Raw genomic sequence first — 15444 nt, forward strand, 5'->3', positions numbered from 1 at the left:
TCTCTCTTCCATACATAGCAGATGTGTTCACAGTTGTGCCTGATGTGGTTGTGTAAAAAGGCTGTGTGCTGGTGCTCATAGGTACACATTCACACGTGAGCAGCCATTTTCTGTCTGCTCCTGCTGTGTGCACAGTGTTGTCTGGAAAAGCTTTCAATTTGGATGGTTGATTTTGAAGAGTGAGTGCAATTGCCAAGGAGGAAGATGAGGGTGAAGAGAGTGTCCAGAGTGGACCAGAGAATTATAATGGGATTTCATTACTTGAAATCTAAGGTTTTAAAAACCCACAAAATCACGATGTATTTCAAAAAAAGGTTTGAGCCAAACATTTTGATGGACTTGACCCTGTTTATTGTTTTTTTAAAATAGCTATTAGGCTTTAGTTACATCACTGCTTACTAGTTGGTTGCAGGTGGTCCTGGGGGCGGGACTTGCTCATTCTAGAGCACATCTGATTGGACAGTTTGAAATGTCCTGCAAAAGAAAGGCTATGCTTTTATATGCATATATGTTACAGTTATAACATTTGGGGTCATTTTTTTTCTTATTAAATCATTTTCTTATCAAATAAAAGCATCTCTCTCTCTTTTTTATGTTTTTGAGACTTAAATAATAATAATAAAAAAAACAAATATATATATATATATATATATATATATATATATATATATATATATATATATATATATCTTACCAGCTTTTGAATGGTAGTGTATGTACTTATTTGCTAACAGTGAAATTTGTAAACATTTATGAATACATCTAATCGCACATTAACTAAAAGCCACAAAACTAAAATGTAGTTTCATGGGGTTTTCAAAGTCTTTTCTGAAGCTGATGAACACAAATCAAAGCATGACGGCGACAAGCGGAGAATCGTGTTTGGAATCACAAACCTCAAGAGATGAGGAGAAAAAAGTAGGTCAAAGACGAGAGAAAGAGACTGAAAGAAGAAACAAGAGACGGTTAATTAAATATTATGTCTAACAATTATTACATCACAACAAACAATTGATAAAGCACTTTGATTAGTATTATGACATCTGAAAAGTCATTTTACCCGACAGTCTGTCATTGTAAAGGATTTGTTTCAACTGATTGGTCCAGTACACTGAAGCATGACAAAAACCTTGCAAAGTTCATTTTGAATAACTGTTGGTTCTATTGTTTGGTTCACAGAAGTGATGCCAGTACCAGACCATCTCTCTGACACAGAAAACTCCAGCATGTTGAGCCCAGTACTGAACACCTCAAACGGAGATGGATCCGAGACGGAGACCACCTCTGCCATCTTGGCCTCTGTTAAAGAACAGGTGGGTACTTCATGTCAAACTACTGTAAAGTTCTCCATTCTTCTTACAGACTGTCTCTAATAGGAGGTTATGATTCACATGGAAACATTCATTTTCCAACAGTTTAATTATAAACTCTCTAAATCTTTGTATACTGTAAACAGTAATTACACAGAACCTTACCAGTCCTCAGATGAGCTGAGTTAAGGAACATTTCCATCATTTCCATCATCTCGTGCTGCCGGTTTCATTTAGCGCCTGGTGTCTAAATTCACAGATACAAATGGTTTTTGATGGTCAACACACTGCAAATGTGCCGTTACGCCTCAGTGTCACATGGTTTTGCAGACGAGTGGGAGGAATAGATGTAGGTTTTGGGGCTGCTTGGTGTAAGATATGTGAAATATTTGACACTCTCCATGCTATGCTAGTCACTGCTCCGCATCCTATCTATAATAAGATTGGTCACCTGCTTGTCAGCAGGTGGACAGCTTCCTAGACGTTGGCGCAACCTTATGATAAACTGGCTTGATCTGTTAGGAATAATGACAGGTGATTGTTATTGCTTATTATATCCGGTCATAAAAAGTCATTTACGAAATGCATTATAGATTATTGTGCATGTCAGAATTTAGTGTGTGATAATGTACAGTACAATTGTTTGCATATATGTCTGTCTTGGCTGGAGGCCTTTTTTGAGTCAAGACCATGAGTAGATAAAAATGGATCGTGACAAGCCCTTCGCTTCCTGCTAGTGTTTAGCTCACACTCCTGCTTTTAAACATGGGACAGAAAAAAAAGCGACATGCTCTTAGGGTTGGAAATCTACACGGTGAATGTTAAAGTAGGCCACAGCCACAGGCTGCTGTGGGCCACTCTAATAGCTCTCCTATCAGAGCGAGAAAACGGTCTGCCATCTTTTTTTGATGCTTTTCACTTGAGGGTACCGGTGGAGAGAGTCCATGTCACGTACAGTGTTTGTCTCTGAGAGGGGTTAAAAAAAAACATGTAAAATGGGGTTATTTTCTTTCCTGAGTTGGTGTACTTCCTGTTGAAACAGGATGATTGGGTGGGACATATTGAAGAGCTTTAGTTACACTATCGTTCATAAGTTTGGGTTTGGATTTGAAATGTCTCCTTTCTCACTAGGGCTGCATTTTTATCAATACAGTAAAAACAGTAATATTTAGATTGTTTTTTTTTCAGTTTAAATACATTGTTTTTCTATTTTAATATATTTTATAATGTCATTTATTCCTGTTATGGCAACGCTGAATTTTTAGCAGTCGTAACACTAGTCTGCAGTGTCACATAGTCCTTTATAAGTCATTCTAATATGTTCATTTGGTGCTAATTTATAGTGCACATTTTTATTATTATCATTGTTGAACAGTTGTGCTGCTTAATATTGTAATGGAAACTGCATACATTGAATTTCATGATTGTTTCAAAAGAACATACAAAAAAAAAAAACATAGAGAAATCTTTTAACATTTTAATCTGCAAATATAATATGTTTTCTTTCTTTAATGTCTTCACATTTGATCCATGTTATGCTTGCTGAATTAAAGTATTTATTTATTTTCAAAAAAGGTCATCTTACTCACACCAAAGTTTCTAAATGAAGTGTATGTCTCAGCCATGAAGCATGATTTGTTTTTGCTATCAAATGATGCTATTTTTGTTCCAAATCCTGAATAAGAAACATTGTATATATAGCACGTATTTTGCCAACCTTTAAGAACAGGAAAAATAAGACCTCAAAACTAACAGAAATCATTAACTGAAACTCATATTGTGATGATTTACTGGGGTCTGTAAGCATAAACCACATTTCATGGGGTTTTTTTTTATTATTATTATTACAGTCATATTTAAGTATCTCTGATTCAAGCGCAGCAGGCCTGGTGTCCATTTCAAAATACACTGAAAATAAAGGGTTATCATTTTGCCACTGCTTGTCTACTCACACATTATGAAAAATCACCAGTTTTTTTTGTTCTCCTCCACTAGATGGCAATCTCCCATTTTGGAGGCATTTAGTAGTCATAGGTCAGTTCAAATTCAAAATTCAAAGAACTGAACTTCAGATCTAAAATCAGTGTAGATTTTGATGACAAAGGATGCTCTGCAGCAGTGAAGAACCCTCTCCCCTCTGCCGTGTATAAATACAATGTACCAAAATGTCCTGGTCTCTTGTATGTGTGCTTTGTGTGCAGTTTTCAAGGTTGCACGTGCAAGCAGAACACAGTCTCTCCTGTGTGTGCGACTCTCTCCCATTAAAATTCTCCTGTATCACTTGTGCTAAACAAAATCACATGCGATGATCGCATGTTTAACAACCTGGACATACACAGTGTCTGTATTCGCAGTAAAATGATGCTTTTCAGCATCACTTTCTTAGATTTTGTTGACATGGTGACTGTAGTAGTCTTATTAATGTAGAAAGTGTTCTTTTCAGAAGATCTGTTGTTAAAGCTCAGCTTTTTTGTCCCTTTCATTTGGTGTTAAACAAAGAAATTGATCTTAGTGTTTTTAAAATGACACATTAATTAATAATAAAAAAGCCACCGGCACATAAAGTTTTATTATGAGCATGGCAAGGATTCTTTGGGGAAAGTGCCAGTGTTTGTAAGGGGTAGTACAGCTCTGGCCAAATTGTATTTTTTCCTTTTAATTCAGCCTCTGCATTTTAAGGCTTTTTTTATTTTAGGGAAAGCTTGTTAATCAGCTCATTATATCTTTGTCTGACAGGAGTGATTTGCTTTAGCCAGAAGTCATTTAGATTTTTCTTAATCATGTAATAGGCGTCACATATTCATTCACATGAAGCAGTTCTTTTAATTACTTACAGTATCCATAACAGTTGAGGCTGTCTTGACCAGATTATCAACAAAAAAGGCTGTTCTCATTCCTGCTGTAATTTCAACCAGGAGTACATGTACTCTTCCCTTTACATTTTACAGCAAATGAGTTCATCGGAGTCATTCCTGTGTACTTAACACTGTTTTGTATGGTTCTCAGTCTGTGTGGTCAGGCTGTGGAGTGGCTCTGGACTCATTTACCTCCGTGAAATTATAGAAATTGGGTTAAATCCTTAAAGGAACTCATGAGGCGAACCCCAAGTGACATTTTGCTATCAAATGGACCAGTGAAGAAACTTAAATGTCAGTCTTTGTCCACAGGGCGCAATTAGGCATTTAGGCCAGAAGACCACATTCAGCTTTTGAAGCATTCAAATCAATTTCTCAGTCCCCTGGCTATTTATTTTCCAAACAAATAGGTTTGACGGCCTTTTCTAGAGTTATTATTTAAGATAATGGGAATACATTCCTATTTGGCACTCTCGTCACAATCCTGGCCATATAAAACACATTTTATGAGTTTTTATCACATTATATAGACTACAGTATAAGAATATTTAAATAAGTGGCAATTAACACATTGAATTAGATAGACGTAGAAAGAGTGAAATAATAGTTTCTTGTAAGTATAGAGCTGTCAAATCAATTTTGGTTTGCATAATATTTGTGTGTGCAAAATGTTTCTAAAATATGTATATGTACGTTTGTGTATTTATATATATATATATATATATATATATATATATATATATATATATATATATATATACACACAAATATATACAGTACATACACATACAGTACAGTATTATGTACACACAAACTTTTATTTTGGGTGTGATTAATCGTGATTAACCGATTAGACAACATTACTTTTAAGACAATCTGAAATAATCAGTGTTTTATTTTTGAAAAATCATTTTTACAGTGTAGTGTAGGGGCAGAAAAACAAAGCTTTGAATGGTAAAGAATCACCACTTTTGGTCCAGGTGACATATCTGCTGTCCTAGCCGAGTGCCTTTTGTTTGTGCGGACTGCTGTATTTAACCAGCTTTTGTGACAAGTGGAGGCTACTCCCCACTCGGGGAGCCTGTCCGTTGCAGGCTACTGAGGCAGAACAGACTGTTAGGATCCCTAGAGGAAGCACAAAGCCTAGCATCGCACAGTGCTTTTTTTCACAGCTGCTGCCTGGACTGGCAAAAAACACCTCTTCCTCTCTGCGATCCTTTCAACAAGACCCCCCCTCCCCTCTTCAGAGTGGAGCACAGATGGCGTCAGAAAGAGGGGAAGAGTTTAGGAGGAGGTGGAAGAGTGACTGGAGGGCGGTGGTATTTGGCTGGCTGGCTGGTGGGAGGGACCCTTTGTGATGCAATGTTGCACAAATAATGCCAAAGCGGCTCTAAATTCACTGTTGCCATGACGACCTTTGTGCCTGCCTGCACTCCACTTTTTGCTTTCCCGCTGGAAGGCAGTCACTACCACTCTTGTACTTCCTCTAATGACTTTACTCTCCTGATAAGTGGAGATGAACGCAGTCTAGTGGGATAGTGATGCACAGACACGGCTCTTTCTTAGCACGGACGGCCTCTAGAGTATGGTATATGTGCCGGTAAGAGCGCTGTTATTTTATTTGTGAAGGCAACAGGTGTTTTATTGCAAGACTGGAAGCTGGAGTGGTTTTGTTGTTATTGATGGTTAGATTGTTAGAGTTTAATCAGTCGTTGTTCTCTCTTTGCAGCTCCATCTTGAACACGTTGTTGTGAAATAAGAAAGGTCAGAGATGATGCTTGTTTGTATCATAATTGCCGATGCCTTTCTTAATCGCAGAGCTATGCAACATGCCTGTCTGTTGCAAATGCACCGGAATGCGTCTGCTGTAAATTAATTAATTGAGACCCTAGATGTGTATAATGTTTGAATGCTGCAGTGAGCGCCTCTTTAGACATCATGGTCCATAGAGCTCTCTTCAAAACTGTGAATGGGTATTTTTGTAGCCTTCATCTGGGTCTGTGCCCAAAACATCAGGTGATGCGTTCTGGAGCCCTCTTAGCGTTAACCGCTCTGGGGAGAGAGTCTTTGACCTTGTGACTGAGTGAACTCATTTCAGCCTTGTCACAAAAGAAGTGAGGACGTTGCATTGACTGTCGTAGCCGTAGGAAAATCCAGTCAGAGACACTGCACTATGTGCATGCGTAGGCGCAGGCACATAGTGCAGTGTTTCTGACTGGATTTTCACAGTGATTACTTTAAAGAGGAGCTCTGGGATTTTATCTCTGATTTAGCACCGACAAGTTTGTCATTAAATGTTAAGCGGCGCATATCTAATTAAGAGAGGGGTGGGAGGGGTGTGTAGTGCTGGAATGGTCCAGTGACTATCAAAGTTCAGAATAATGCCTTTTGGATGTCTGGAGAAACTGTGGTGAAAAAAAAAAGTTAAAAAGAATGTACTCTTTCATTTTTTAATTATTGTAATTTGCAGGCAGTTGATTTATTATGGCCAGTGCCCAAAATTAAGTACATCACCACTTTTTTAAAGTTGGGATCATAAGATTCTAAAACTTTTATTCAGGAAGTAAGGATTAAGTTGAAAAAGGTGCCAGTAAAGACATTCATAATGTTACAAAATACAAAATGTTACAAAATGTTTATAATGTTCTTATACATCAACGAATCCTGAAAAATGTATCATGTTTTCCACACAGAAAAAAACAAATTTAAATTTTGCAGCACAGCTGTTTTCAACATTGATAATATTAAGAAATGTTTCTTGAACACCAAATCAGCATATTAGAATGACTCCATCACAGGAATACATGAGATTTTAAAATATACTAAAATAGAACAATCTGAAAATTTTAATTGTAATAATATTTCATAGTATTACTTTATTTTTGGTCAAATAAATAAAGGCTTGGTGAGTGGAACAGGATTCGTTTTAAAAATCATAGGAACCCCAAATTTTAGTGTATATTATTATTATTATTATTATTATTATTGTTGTTTTTTTGTCAAAAATGATGCAAACAGATTTATGGCCAAATATAATAACAAATGATTAAATGACTATCATTTACCTGTTTTCTCTTTGCAGCATAAAAAAAGTTAGTTTCCATCTCTCTGTAAAACTGTACCTCTCACAAACAATGACACTTCAAGATTTTGTTTATAATATATTTGTGTAGCCTACCACATATATTTTTTCACATAGATTTCTGGAGAAGAAAAAAGATAAATGTCTTAAAACACACAAGTTTAGACAAATGTTTGCTTTAATAGATGGATTGTGCTGGGTTGGGCTCTGACTCTCATTCTTACAGTTTGACCATGTTTAAAATTGCCGTTCCTAATGAAGTTATTGACCGGAGACTAGATTTATATGGCAGCATTTTGAAAGAAAGAAAATGCAAGTGCATTTTATCAATATGTAAAGAAAAGCCTTGAGTGGCTGCAGAGCCTTACAGTGTCTCTGCATCCCACTCACACACACACACACACACGCTTTGTGTAGTAGTTACTGGAGCATGTGTAAGTGCATGTGCGGTACATGTTATAGACAGAATCAATTCCATAATTCCTTTAGGGCTTTACACATACGCTCTGTCTGCTTTATGTTTGCAGGAGCTGCAATTTGAGAGACTGACGAGAGAGTTGGAGGCTGAGAGACAGATTGTTGCCACCCAGCTGGAGAGATGCAAGCTGGGATCTGAGACCGGAAGCATGAGCAGCATCAGGTGGGTCTGGTGGAGTGACACCTCTCACTCACTCAGTCTGTCTCACCCCACCATCACCACATACACCAGCTAAAGCTCAAGATATATATCATTCCATCTATCCTTGATCTTCACCATCCAACTTATCATTAAACCATCAAATGTCATTAAAAGCATGTTTTTTAGTCTTGTCTGTGAAATCTTTCGATGTCATAAATATTTTAGTGTAACCACCTTCACAGGAGACTCAGATCTAAACTTCCCCTCTCAAACTAAATTCTTTCACTACTGCTTAGTAAACAAAGGGTTAAATTGTCACAAGCTTTGAATTCAGTCTGTAATTTAAATCTCATCATGTTTAAGTCGTAAACGAGAACAGATACTATAATAAAACAGAGTTTATGGATTATATATGCAATCCGTTTGACCTCCCAGAGGCTGATACAGTAAGTGCTTCTAATCACTGTTTACACTGAATCTTCAAATTGAATTGAATGGCCCCATTGTATCGTCCTCTTGTCGTTGCCATGAAGCATATCATGTGTGCTTATTCATCTAGCCTGAAAACTCAATAAATCAAATGTCCTTCAGCTGTTCAGTCAATAAGACTCCCAAGTTGCTTGCTTTGTCAATGAGATTGTACAGGATGTTGTCAGGTTTAAAGTTATGTATTTTATCATTGGTTTTAGTATTACTACCATCAGTGTGAGCGGGGGCACTGTAGACCTCAACCAGGGGGACACCTGGACCCCCTCATATTGTTTTCACACATGCATGCATCCTTGAGAAATAATTATAAAGCAGAAAATGTCTATTTTTAATGTCTACATACTCATATTTTCCCCAGCTATTTTGTATTTCCCGGTCTATCACAAGTCATTTTTGCAAGTTCCCCCAAACCCTGTTTTCGTTCATGTAGCAGTTCAGTGGCCTCTCTCTAGATGAGAGCTGCCAACAGACACACAGAATATTTAATTAGAGTAAAGTGGAGTGTAGACAACACAGTCACTGTTGATTTGGATGTCAGGCCATCAAGTGCTTTTGCACTTTAAGCCCATGAGATGATTTATAAATATACACTACTGTTCAAACGTTTTGGGTTGGTAAGATTTTGCAAGCTTTACAAAGAAGTCGCTAATGCTCAAAGGCTGCATTTGTATTATTTAAAATAAAAAAATACAGACAAATTACATTCATGTTCATATGCCCAGACAGTCAACAGTGAAAGGTTTTTGGAAACGCTGTTTTCTACTCATTCATTCACAAGTCTGTTGTGGTTCGATTAGTTGAATGTGCTGCTAACTCTGCCGGTCGGGAAAAACCTTGCACTCATGGGGTGAAACCGGTGACATTATTCTTCTGAATGATAGCTAAAAGGTTTATCCAAAAGTGTCGCTAGTTGCTGTGTTCTTTGTCTTACAAAAAATTTGTTAGAAACTGCAACACTGGTTCATGCGCCCATAGTGTGTGTGTGTGTGCCTTGGAGGTCTGAGTGATACTAGTGCACTTGAAATACTAAGTGGAGGCGGATCTGGATCGAATTCCAGAGTCCGGACTTTGAGAAGGACTGTCTTAAAGGGTCAGGTTAGGTCAGATCTCTCCTCAAAACAAATACAGCTTACAGACAAACAATCTTCTCAAGGCCATAACAGAAGCTGCAAGTCAAATAACACTGTGTTCAAGTATCTAATCAGGCTTTGCATGGATCTTGATTGGTCTCACAATTCAGGACTATTTTACTTGCACTTTCTATCCCTCCGTTTTTTTCTACCGTTGACCGCAACAGCCATATACTTTACGTGATGGTATTACTAGCTGGTGTTCGATTTGATTGTAGAACAATACTGATGCAAACACTTCACTGACTATTATTTGTTCCTTTTTAATAAGATAGCAAGCTGAAAGTCACAGCATCAGGAGAAGTACTGTGGGCTTAAAGAGAGCCCTTTCAGACTGTGACCCACTTGTTTAATGAAACATGGGTCTTTTCAAACAGCACTCCATTTTGAACAAACATAATACTGGCCTAGCTCTTCAGCTAACTGTCTGATACTTAGCAAAAACAAATCTCTGATTAGCCGATGTGCAAAATGCCTCTGCAGTCACAATGGAAATGCCAAGTGAAGTTGTCTCATTGTCTCTAGCAGGACATCCATCTGACTGAACCTCGGCACAGCGTCAAACATCTGCTGCTCTGAGTCAGGCCTTTGACTCGATACTAGACGTTCACTGTTGAGCCCTATCCTGTAGTGTGGAGTTGTCTCACTAAACGCTGTCTGTCGAGCACAGCGAGGGAGTATTAAGCCAAAACTGTTTGACTGTTTGCCTGCCAGATTAGTCCACCAGTCTCCTGTGAGCTCGGACTGCGCTGGCACAGTGTACGTGTCTACAATGTGTGCCTTGAGGAGAGATAATGCTTTGTTGGTATGTGGTGTAAATAAGTTGTATTGAGGAGACAATGTGTTTGACAGCTCTAATTCTCTAATCTCACTGTAGTATAATGGCAAGCGAGAGCTTCTCTCTATACAGTAGGCAATGGGAAAATACTATTATTAGTATTCTGTTTGTAATACATGTACATTATTTCAGTATTTGCTATATGCACCAACAAGCTTTTTGTCTGTTTCTGCAGCTCAGTTGGTAGAGTTATGATGCCAGCTACAAAGCGTGTACCTTGATTGCAATGTAATCTGCTTTGAATAAAAGCATTTTCCTAAATATAAAAATAAAATGCATGAATGTATATCTAGTATCAAATACCCACTTTCTTTGAAATTGCACATGAAAAGGAAAGAAAACATTGAAAGGCTTGTCCATTGAGACTGTATGGAAATGGATTATATTTCTCTTTACCCTTGAAGAGGATACATTTATAGAAAGAAAGATGGTGTGCCAAATTCCCTGAACAGTTTTGTGTTCTGAATTTCACCATAAAAATCTGTTTCATATTCACTAACCACCAGCAATCTACTTTAACTAAGCTTTGAGTGAGCTGAAATAGCAGCGTGCCGTGAGAATGTAAATGAAGTAAAAAATACAGTATAGAAAAGTGCACTTTAAGCATTATGGCAAAGGCCAATTCAGGTGCCTGGAGCACGGTTTGGGTAAAGTATGTCAGAGTGTGGTAGTATTCTGGAATCTATTCACCTATAGGCTACCCAACAAGCATCAAGAACAGAAATTGTGCATTATGAAGTGCAACATTTCTGAGCCTGTTTGTACCATTATATGATGTGCAACATTTCTTTAGTGTTTCTGGTGCAAAAACAATGCAGGTTATTATTTAGTTAGGTAATGGTTAGTGAAGGTCAAGGTGCTTTTAGTAGATTGGTGCAGGGTTATTATAGTTAACTAAAACAAAAACAAAAACCCCAAAATGAAAATTGTGTCATCATTTACTCACCCTCATGTTGTTCCAAACTTGTTGTTACGATCGGAGACCCAGGGAAACACAGGAGACGAGAGATCCAATCGCAGTGTGGGTTTTAATGGGTAATCCAAATCAGAGTCCAACAAGCAGGGGTCAAAACCATAAATCCATCCAACAACAAACAAACAGGGAAAGAACAGGAACGGGAATAGGAACTGGAACAGGAAACTCGGAAGACGAGGAAACTCGGAAGGCGAGGAAACTGGGTGACGGAATGAAAGGACTCCATCCAGACAAACAGAATAAGACCGGTTAATATAGGGAGGGTAATGACTATCAAGTGAAGACACCTGAGTGCAATTAACAGGAGTGCAATTACTGTGATGAAGGGACAAGGCTATGTGGGAATTGTAGTGCCTACGGTGAGGTGCCTATGGGTAAGTGAGACCACTAGTGGAGACTCAGGGAAACAGAGACCAGACAGCGTGACACTTGTATGACTTTATTTCTTCTGTTGAGCTCAAAAATGATACTTTGAAGAATGTTGATAATCAAAGAGTTGACAGTAGCCATTGACTTCCATACTGTGGAAGATTAAGGTTTTTGAGGAAAACATTCCAGAATTTTTCTCCATATATAGTTGACTTCAATGGGGAACAATGGGTTGACGGTCCAAATTGCAGTATCAATGCAGCTTCAAAGGGCACTACACTTATTACTTTCCAATGTGAATAAGTAATGCATGAATTTGTGAACGCACATCGCAGAGCTGAGATGAGCAATTGTGTTTAAAAAGTATACAAATTTTTAAAAAATGACTGATCGATCCACTAGATAAAACCCTTTCTCGACTGGGATCGTGTAGAGCCCTTTGAAGCTGCATTGAAACTGCAATTTGGACCTTCAACCCATTGGTCCCTGCTGAAGTCCACTATATAGAGAAAAATCCTGGAATGTTTTCCTCAAAAACCTTAATTTCTTTTTGACTGAAGAAAGAAAGACATGAACATCTTGAATGACACGGGAGTGAATAGATTATCATGACATTTTAATTCTGGAGTGATCTAATCCTTTAAAGGAAAATACTGACTTTAATGTATCCATACTGTCAAAGTCAGTGGGGTCCAATGTTGTTTCAGAATGTCCTCTTTTATCTTGTCGAACCTGTCTAGAACTGGGATAGGGTTAAGGGCAGTGGCAGTAAGAAACCTTCCCATCTGCCTGTGCACCCTGTGCTCAGACAATCTCTCTCCATTCTTACAGGATATTACACATATTAAGGGTGTCTGCTGCACTGGCTGACTCACACTAAGTGTCTCCCTGTACAGTAAAGGGAATACAGAGCATATTGATTTAGCAAGCAATCTGTCAGTCTTAAGGGGTGATGAAAGCTTCTTCTGCTACCCAAGTTCAGTTATGAACCATAGACTAAACCCAGACTGGTGATTTAGAGACAAGGATATTGTTTGCATCTTAATTACTGGGGTGACCCTGCAAAGATAACTAGGTTATGCTGAATGCAAATGAATATTTGGAAGAGATTTATAATATTGTATAACAGATTTTGTTATTAACAGATTGTTATTGAAATGTCATAATTTGTAATTTATCATAGTATTATTTTTTTCAACTTAATCTTGTATTATCATTTAATGGTAATGTTTCGGGCCTTAATGTGGTTCTAATGTATTCTTGCACAGAGGAAATTGTCTTTCGACTATATTACATATATTACATATATATTACAGTCAATGGAAGCGACACATGCTTTATCTGCCTTGTGACAAAGCAGCACACTAGCTTAACTAAGACAGCCTGGCATAGTGTGGATCTCAACCACTGAGCTTCCCCACATGTGACATCACTCATGCTGTCAGCCTAATGATCCACCACATCCTCAGATGCACTTAAAATAACACTTCGTCCTTTTAGAAAGTACACTTGCAATAGGAAATGTGTGATTGATCCTGTTATTGCTCAGGCTAACTGCTGTTGTCTTAGCCTCATGGTGGCACACTGGGGTTAAATCAATGTTTATCTTTTTTTAGCATTTAGAATGTTAAAAACATTTTTGTGAGTGGGTCTGGAAACTCCTTTTGAAATACTGCAAGTGGAAATGTAGTGACCTTACCTAAATTTACCATAGTTCTTGAATAGTACCCATAGGGCTGCTATCTATATATATATATATTAGTGCTGTTAAACGGTTGATCATGATTAATCACATCCAAAATAATATATATATATATATATATATATATATATATATATATATATATATATATATATTATGTGTATGTTTACAGACACACCATGGTATTCCATATAAGTACTACAGTTACCACAGTTTTGCACCACAGTTAGTGTTACTATATTAAAACTACTATAAATTTTCATGAGGCAGTTTCCAGACGAGAGCCATTTTGTGCCAGCCTGGGCTGCAGAGGTGTCTGGGGACTGGTGTTTATATTGCTGTGATTGGTAGTAAGAGTATTTTACCTTCATGCCAGTCATAGTAATACACCGTAAAAGAGTGTTTGCCATAACAGAGCAGCTGTACAGCCTCTGTGCCACACCAGCCATCGCCTTCTTATCCACTGACACAATTCTGCTGTGAGAACAGCCATGATTCAGCACTACAAGAGGGGATCTCTCATTACAGGATGCTCCCTCTCAATGGGATTGAAATGTATTCCTCTCTGAGGACTGTGTTACATCTCTTTTGATTTGTAGTGTATCGTATATCATCTCATGAAGAGTCCAAAATCCCACACAGGATTGTTTCTGCTTTCCTCTTGTCCTTGCTAAACTGACTTTTTATAGACTGTAGGAGTGCTTCTATTGGCAAAATGACTTACATTACTATCTTTTCCACACAGAAGGATATTGTATAGTTTCAGAAGACTTGGAGTATTGTACTTTTATAGTACTTTTAGTCACTTTAGAGCTTGACAGCTCTTATTCTCATAGAAAGACGTGGGCAGGATATTCTTGAAAAAAATCACAGTTTGTGTTTCACTTAAGAAATTAAGTCAGAATTTACAATTTACAGATTGTTTTCATTTTGGGGTGAACTGTCTCTTTAATCATAGTACCCTAATTGATTTAATAAATTGTTTCTGTCTGTCTATCTGAAAAGTTACATGTTAAATTGCTCTATATGTTATATCTCACATACATTACCAGGACTAACAAGGACTATATTAGTCCCACTCATCTGGAGTTTAATAATGGGTGGGCCAGCTTTTACAGATGAGTGCCTTTGCTCCGCACTCATTAATATAATCATGTGAAGCCCTTTCACATGCTCTGTGGGACAGCATAGCTTATACAACAAACTGAAGACATGGGAAAGTAGTTAGCCCTACCCCCATGATCAAAGACATGGTTAGATTTATGTGTGAAATCTAAATTTCAACACAAATCTATATGAGATTCTGCTTTGTAAGTTATGTGTTTTTACATTTAAATTCATTCTTCTACTCAATATATAAAACATATATATATAACTGTGGTAAAATTTAGCTTGAAATAGCAGGCAGCCTCTGTTTATTGATGGCATGTGTCTGTCTTTCTGTTTGTCAGTTGGGAGGCGCTCATTGACCCGCAGAGGTTTGGGGCCGGCCTGCTCCTCTCCCTCCCTTTTTCACATACGTTAGCAGGGAACAAAAGCCACTCTCAGCTTTGTTCCAGCTTTTCATAGCACACTTTCTCTCTTTCTCACCAAAATCTCGGCTTTCTTTCTCCTATGACAATCCAAACAGGCTCTAACAAACATACACAAAAACCCTTTTTGTATAACTGCAGTTTAGGCAGCTAGGTTTTGTAATGCAAGGTCCACAACATAATTTGGATTTTGAAAAAAATTAAGTCTTATTGTGTTGTTGTGTATGTATGTATGTATGTATGGATATCAGGGTTCCCACGGGTCCTTGAAATCCTTGAAAGTTTGTGAATCTGAACAAAAATTTTCAAGGCCCTGGAAAGTAACAAAAAATAAGCATACATTGACACAGGTCCTTGAAAGTGCTTGGATTTATTTTGTGCAAGAAGCTTTATATGGAAAAAATTCCATATTATTCCCTCTGGTCCACTAATGTGTTATTTCACCAACACTTTGTGGCCTGTGCATACTAGCTTGCTTGATTTACATTAGTTAGACGCATTTATGTGTTACGTTAAGTGTTTTCTGTCTGAGGTACTTTGTG

General features: G+C 37.7%; 1 protein-coding gene across 6 annotated transcripts in view; it reads left to right on the forward strand.

Moving 5' to 3' along the window:
• Positions 1 to 15444, forward strand: part of LOC132096423 (catenin delta-2-like) — an 88175-nt gene that overhangs the window by 16456 nt on the left and 56275 nt on the right. For 5 of the 6 annotated variants that reach the window (XM_059501761.1, XM_059501762.1, XM_059501763.1 and 2 more), the window contains exons 2-3: positions 1180 to 1313; positions 7775 to 7887. In XM_059501761.1, the coding sequence (XP_059357744.1) occupies positions 1185 to 1313; positions 7775 to 7887 (242 nt within the window). In that variant the 5' untranslated portion in view covers positions 1180 to 1184. Of the gene's footprint in view, positions 1 to 1179; positions 1314 to 5607; positions 5766 to 7774; positions 7888 to 15444 lie in introns of those variants that run through there. The other variant, XM_059501765.1, reaches the window with a different exon arrangement.

The sequence above is a fragment of the Carassius carassius genome, chromosome 20 (genome assembly GCF_963082965.1).
Source record: "Carassius carassius chromosome 20, fCarCar2.1, whole genome shotgun sequence".
In the NCBI taxonomy this organism is placed as follows: Eukaryota; Metazoa; Chordata; class Actinopteri; order Cypriniformes; family Cyprinidae; genus Carassius; species Carassius carassius.